Source organism: Xenopus tropicalis, chromosome 8, assembly GCF_000004195.4.
Source record: "Xenopus tropicalis strain Nigerian chromosome 8, UCB_Xtro_10.0, whole genome shotgun sequence".
In the NCBI taxonomy this organism is placed as follows: domain Eukaryota; kingdom Metazoa; phylum Chordata; class Amphibia; order Anura; family Pipidae; genus Xenopus; species Xenopus tropicalis.
Window position 1 is genome coordinate 124600945 of NC_030684.2, and position 6000 is coordinate 124606944.

General features: G+C 41.8%; 1 protein-coding gene across 1 annotated transcript in view; it reads right to left on the reverse strand.

Moving 5' to 3' along the window:
- LOC100494946 (vomeronasal type-2 receptor 26) overlaps window positions 1–4939 on the reverse strand; it is a 28430-nt gene extending 23491 nt beyond the window's left edge. The window contains 1 exon segment of the mRNA XM_031891781.1: window positions 4879–4939. Coding sequence (XP_031747641.1) covers window positions 4879–4939 — 61 coding nt within the window.
- Between the last annotated feature and the right edge of the window lie 1061 nt (window positions 4940–6000).

Below are 6000 nucleotides of genomic sequence, written 5' to 3' on the forward strand. Positions count from 1 at the left end.
TCCAACCCGGCCCAAGGAAAGTCTCCCATAGGGCTCAATGGCACTCTGCAGCTCCAACCCGACCCAAGGAAAGTCTCCCATAGGGCTCAATGGCACTCTGCAGCTCCAACCCGGCCCAAGGAAAGTCTCCCATAGGGCTCAATGGCACTCTGCAGCTCCAACCCGGCCCAAGGAAAGTCTCCCATAGGGCTCAATGGCACTCTGCAGCTCCAACCTAGCCCAAGGAAAGTCTCCCATAGGGCTCAATGGCACTCTGCAGCTCCAACCCGGCCCAAGGAAAGCCTCCCAAAGGGCTCAATGGCACTCTGCAGCTCCAACCTGGCCCAAGGAAAGTCTCCCATAGGGCTCAATGGCGCTCTGCAGCTCCAACCCGGCCCAAGGAAAGCCTCCCATAAGGCTCAATGGGCAGGGTTGGAGCTGCAGAGTGCCATTGAGCCCTTTATTCTAGTGTGCTATGTTACTTTCTTTTGGTTTCTGCTGTAGTCTTCTACATGGTTCCTACATATGGACACTTTAAAACAGTTTTCATGCTGTTATTGCTGTTTTGATATTTTTTATAATTTTTTTTATATATATACTTTTTTTGCATTTTAATAACATAACACAAAGTGCCTTGTGGCAACAATAGGGGGAAAACAGGGGGAGGGGGTTCTTGGAAAGTGTTTATCGTTTTATTTTGCCCTCTAGTATATTTTTATTAGGGGATTTTCCCCATCTTCCCCATCTTTTAGTGAAAATACAGTAGTTGTAGAATCAGTACTTGCATATGCAATTTTTTCATATTCATTGTTTAGGTCCAGTTCTCTAATAATATGTGAAACTAGAAAGGGAAGTTTGAGAACAAACTTCATGTTGGGTTGAAAAACATGACGTCACTTAATGGGCTCTGCCCACTTTCTCTAACCTTGGACCACAGTTATACAGTAAAAACCACTGTGCAAAGTTTGGGGACCCTGGTTTTAATAGTGTCTGAATGGCAGCTGAATGTCCAACTGAAAGTCAATGAGTGACATCTGATTGGCGGTTGGTGGCTCCACCCCCTTTTTCAAACCTGGAACTGCAGTTACCCAGTGACTAACTCTACAAAGTTTAGGGGCCCTAGGATTAATAGTTAAAGAACGGCAGCATTTTAAATTTAAACCAATAAAATTCAATGGATGAAATCTGATTGGCTGTTAGTGGCCCAACCCACTTTTCCTATTTTTGAACTGCAGTGACTAATTCTGGAAACTTTAACAACCCTGGAATTAATATTTATATAATGGCATCAGTTTAAATATAAACCAATGAAATCTAATGGGTGGAAATGGAGTTGCTGTTGGTGGCTCCTCCCACTTGTTCTAACCTTAATATGTAGTCATCCAGTGACTGACTTTGCAAAGTTTGGGAACCCTGACATAAATAGTGTGAGAAAAGCAGCATTTTAAATTTAAACAAAAAAAAATCAATAGGTGAAGTCTGATTGGCTGTTGGTGGCTCCACCTGCTTTTTAAAAACAAAAAATGCAGTCCCCTAGTGACCCTGGTGTTAATACTATAAGAATGGCAGCAGGTTGAAGTTCCCCTTTGAAAATCAATAGGTAAAATCTGATTGGCTGTTGGTGGCTCCACCCACTTTTTCTAACTCTGAACTGGAGTTACCAGGTGACTAGCTCTGCAAAGTTTGGGGACCTTAGTATTAATATTTAAAGAATGGCAGCAGTTTAAATTTAAACATATGAAGTGTATAGGTGAAATCTGATTGGCTGTCGTTGGCCCAGCCCACTTTTCTAAACTTGGGACATTTTCACCCAGTGACAAACTGTGCAAAGTTTGGGAACCCTGACATTAAATATGTGAGAATGGCAGCAGTTAAAATTTCCCCACTGAAAACAATGAAAGAAATGATATTGGCTTTTGGCGGCCCCGCCCACTTTTTCTAACCTTGAGTACGAAGTCACCCAGTGACTGACTGTGCAAAGTTTGCGAACCCTGGCATCAAACCAATAAAATTCAATAGGTGAAATCTGATTGGATGTTGGTGGCCCCACCCACTGTTTCAAAACTAAAACTGCAGTCCTCTACTGGTAAAAGTTTGGGGATCCTGGTGTTAATTCTGTGAGAATGGCAGCAGGTTGAAAGTCAATAGGTAAACTCTGATTGGCTGTTGGTGGCTCTGCCCACTTTTTCTTACCTTGAAGTTACCTGGTGCCTAAACCTGCAAAGTTTGGGGACCCCGGTGTTAATACCGTGAGAATGGCAGCAGGTTGGATTTCCACAAGTCCATAGGTAAAATCTGATTGGCTGTTCACAGCTCCGCCCACTTTTGGGCATCCAACAATCATCATATTTTCATTCAGGTTGAGCCTATGACTGTGTGATTCAAGTTTGGGGAGTGTAGCCTCAAAGCTGTAAGATTGGCAGCAGTTTCAATTTTCCCATAAAAGTCAATTGTAAAATTTGATTGGCTGTTGTTGGCCCCTCCCACTTTGTGGTTTAAAAAAAACAAAAAAAACTTGAATGCGTAGTCACCCAGTGACTGACTGTGCAAAGTTTGGGAACTCTGGCATCAAACCAATAAAAATCAATAGGTTAAATTTGATTGGCTGTTGGTGGCTCCGCCTACTTTTCAAATCTAAAACTGCACTCCCCTAGTGACCAAGTGTAAAAAGTTTGGGGACCCCGGTGTTATTACTGTGAGAATGGCAGCAGGTTGGATTTCCGCCAAATCAATAGGTAAAATCTGATTGGCTGTTCACAGCTCCGCCCACTTTTGGGCATCCAGCAATCATATTTTCAATCAGGCTGACCCCCATGATTATGTTATTCAAGTTTGGGGGGTGTAGCTTCAAAGCTGTAAGAGTGGCAGCAGTTTGGAAATCTTCCCTGTCAAAGTCAATGGGAAAACTGGGGGGTTCGGAGTGGCGCCACAAAAAGATGGGGGACGGGATCACTTCGAAAAGCACAAGCAACCTGCTCCGCTATAGGGCAAGAAGTGTGGGGAGTTTGGGTGTTGTACCCCTAAAACTGTAGAAGGAGTAGCGTTTAGAAAATGGGGGGGCTAAGAATAAGAAGAAGCAGAAGATGAAGAAGTGGAAGAAGAAGCTGAAGTGGAAGAGCAGTCTGTTGGGGTTTTCAACCCAACATAATAATGGTTTAATGTTAGATTGGTTATTTAGGTGTTACTAAAAATATTGAGGAGTGTTCTATATATTATACAAAAGTGAGGAATGCGCTATAAGGCCAAAAGTATTCAGACCCCACTGAGCATCTAATTCAGGGGTAGGGAACCTATGGCTCGGGAGTCAGACTTGGCTCTTTTGATGGCTGTATCTGGCTCGCTGCCAAATCTTTAATAAAAAAAAAAATACCGGGGGCGTGGCCTGCGCTCGGAGGATAGAAGACGTGTTCTAAGCCTTTTAAAATATGTAGTGTTTATGGCCAAAAAGGTCCCCGACCGCTGATCTAATTGATTGATAACCAAACAGGAGAATGCACAGTGAGAACTAGGACCGGACCTGCCTCCAATTCAAATGTTTTTGTTGTGCACTGAGGGGGGGGCTAGAAGCCAGATCTGACAGTTAAGATGGTGGCCTCTGACCCCTTTGCTCAATTCTCCAGCCATAGTGATGAGCAAATTTTTGTCGCCAGGCATGGATTTGCAGCAAATGTTTGCATTTTGCCATTGGTGAATTATTTCGTGAAACTACCATGAAAATTCGGCTCGGAAAAATTTGGCATGCAACAAATTGGCTGCGGATGCGTCAAAAAAAGGGTGCGGTCTTGACAAAAAAATAGCTGCATGGACAAAAATAGATGCGGGTGACAAAAAAAATAGACGCAGGCAACAAAAAAATTGCGCAACAAATGCGTTTCACAAATTTTTCGCCGTTTTGCAAATTCTCTTGCCGTTTCGCGAATTTTATAGCGAAGCGCAATGGGACAGATTCGCTCATCACTATCCAGGATCTATCTGGATTAAATCCCTTTACTGTTCTTCAGAGTGCTGGTGCATTACCAAACTGAGCCTTTGGAGCCTACTCGTGCTGGTATTGTTCGGTAATCTCTGTACTTTTTGTAATCCTGCCATCTGTTTCCTATCCTTTGCCCAACTGACTTGATAGTTTTCGATAGCAGCACTCTTTGGGATGTAAGACATTAAGCTTCTAATATAGTAACTGAATTTTTGAAGATTGATCCAACCTGGCCAGCTGAGATATTTTGTGGCGTGTATAAGGTTAATGTCGGGGATTTGGGCATGCAAGTGCACAAAGCTGGATAAAGAAGCACAGAGAGGTTTGTGGTGATGTCCAGAATAGACTGAGGTAGTGAGCCCTTCATCCTTCATTACTCAGCATTCTGCTTGCCAATGTCCAGTCGCTAGAGAAGATGGAGAATCTAAGAGCAAGAGTGGCTTTTCAGCATGATATGAGAAATTGTAACCTTTTGCATCTCACTGAGACATGGTTACGCCTTTAGTCCCGGATCAGTTAATAACTCCATTGGATTTTTTTGCTGTGTTTCCGATGGACAGACCCGCTGGCGCTAATAAAATTAAAGGTGGGTGAGTTTGCTGCATACTATGTGGTGTGGAGCAAAGGGTATGTCTGTTCTCTTTTGTTCCTGCTCATTTAATTTAGAATGTTCAACTATTAAATGATGTCCATTTTATTTACCCTGGAGTTGAGTGCGGTCATTATTACAGTAGTTTATATTCTACCACATGCTCATATAGGTATGGCTTTGCAGGAATTATATGACTTGTGTGCTAAGTGTGTATATGCTAAGATATAACAAAGGCATTTGACTCAATTGGCAATATCTGTGGCAGGTTTTGGAGAAATTTGGATGTGGTCCTAAGTTAATTTCAATGGTCAAACTGCTGTATAAAATAACTCACATCTCCAGTCCAGGTCAACAACACCTCTCTGTGGTATTCGAGCTAGAGATGTAGCGAACATCGCCGAAAATGTTCGCGAACCCGTTCGCGGACTTTCGCCAAAACTCGCGAATATTCGCGAACTTTGCGAACCCCATAGACTTCAATGGGAAGGCGAACTTTAACCCTTTAAGTGCCAGCCGAATTCGTCATTTCAGTTCCCCCCAGTGCCAGACGTTTTGTGAACATTCTGTGCTCTCTCAATGTAGGGGCTTTTACTGGGGGCAGGGTTAAGTTTAGGTAGGCAAACTATATATTGTTTTTTTCAGGAGAACCTGAGCTTTCCAAATCTACCTGAGTTTTTGTGTATTTCCACTTCTGGAACAAGATTTAGAGCTTGAAATACAAAAAAAAAAAGAAAAAATGCTATTTTTCATGATATAAGGATTTCTACCAGAAACATATTTTATTTTATGGAAAAAAATTCAACTGATTTGGAAAGCCTCATGTCTCCCGAACGTGCCAATACCTGATATGTATAGTTTTATTGAGATTTCTGACTTCTATAGATCAAAAACTCCCAGCAGTAAATTACTAAATTTTCAAAGCATTACAGCAGAATACGGTATACTTTACATTCCAAAGCCAAAAATCCTGGAACATTAGGTTTACCCCAGGAAACCATACATTTTTGAAAACTACACATTCTGACGAATCCGAAATGGGTAACTATGTCTTCAAACTCCAAAGTACCAAACAGCAATGCTTTACTGAATTTAGCATTTTCTATAAAAAATTATGAAAATTCTAAAAAATCACCTCAAATCTTCCACTTTCAAGCACCTTATCTCCCACATAACATTAGGTACCAAGAAAACACACCCTAAATATGAAAGCCAGGGGTCCACTGAACAGTTTGATGCCCATTGTGCATAGGATCACCAATGTATCTGGAATTTAGAAACCCCAAAAGGAAGTTAGTACATACAAATTGCCCAGGAGATCTCTTTTGCTACTGAAAATTCAACACGTTTACTTCATTTTCTGTGGGGTAAAAACACAAAAAAATACATTGACCCCCAAAACCATATATTTTTGGAAAGTACACATTCGGGCGAATTCAAAATTGGTACCCATGTCTTT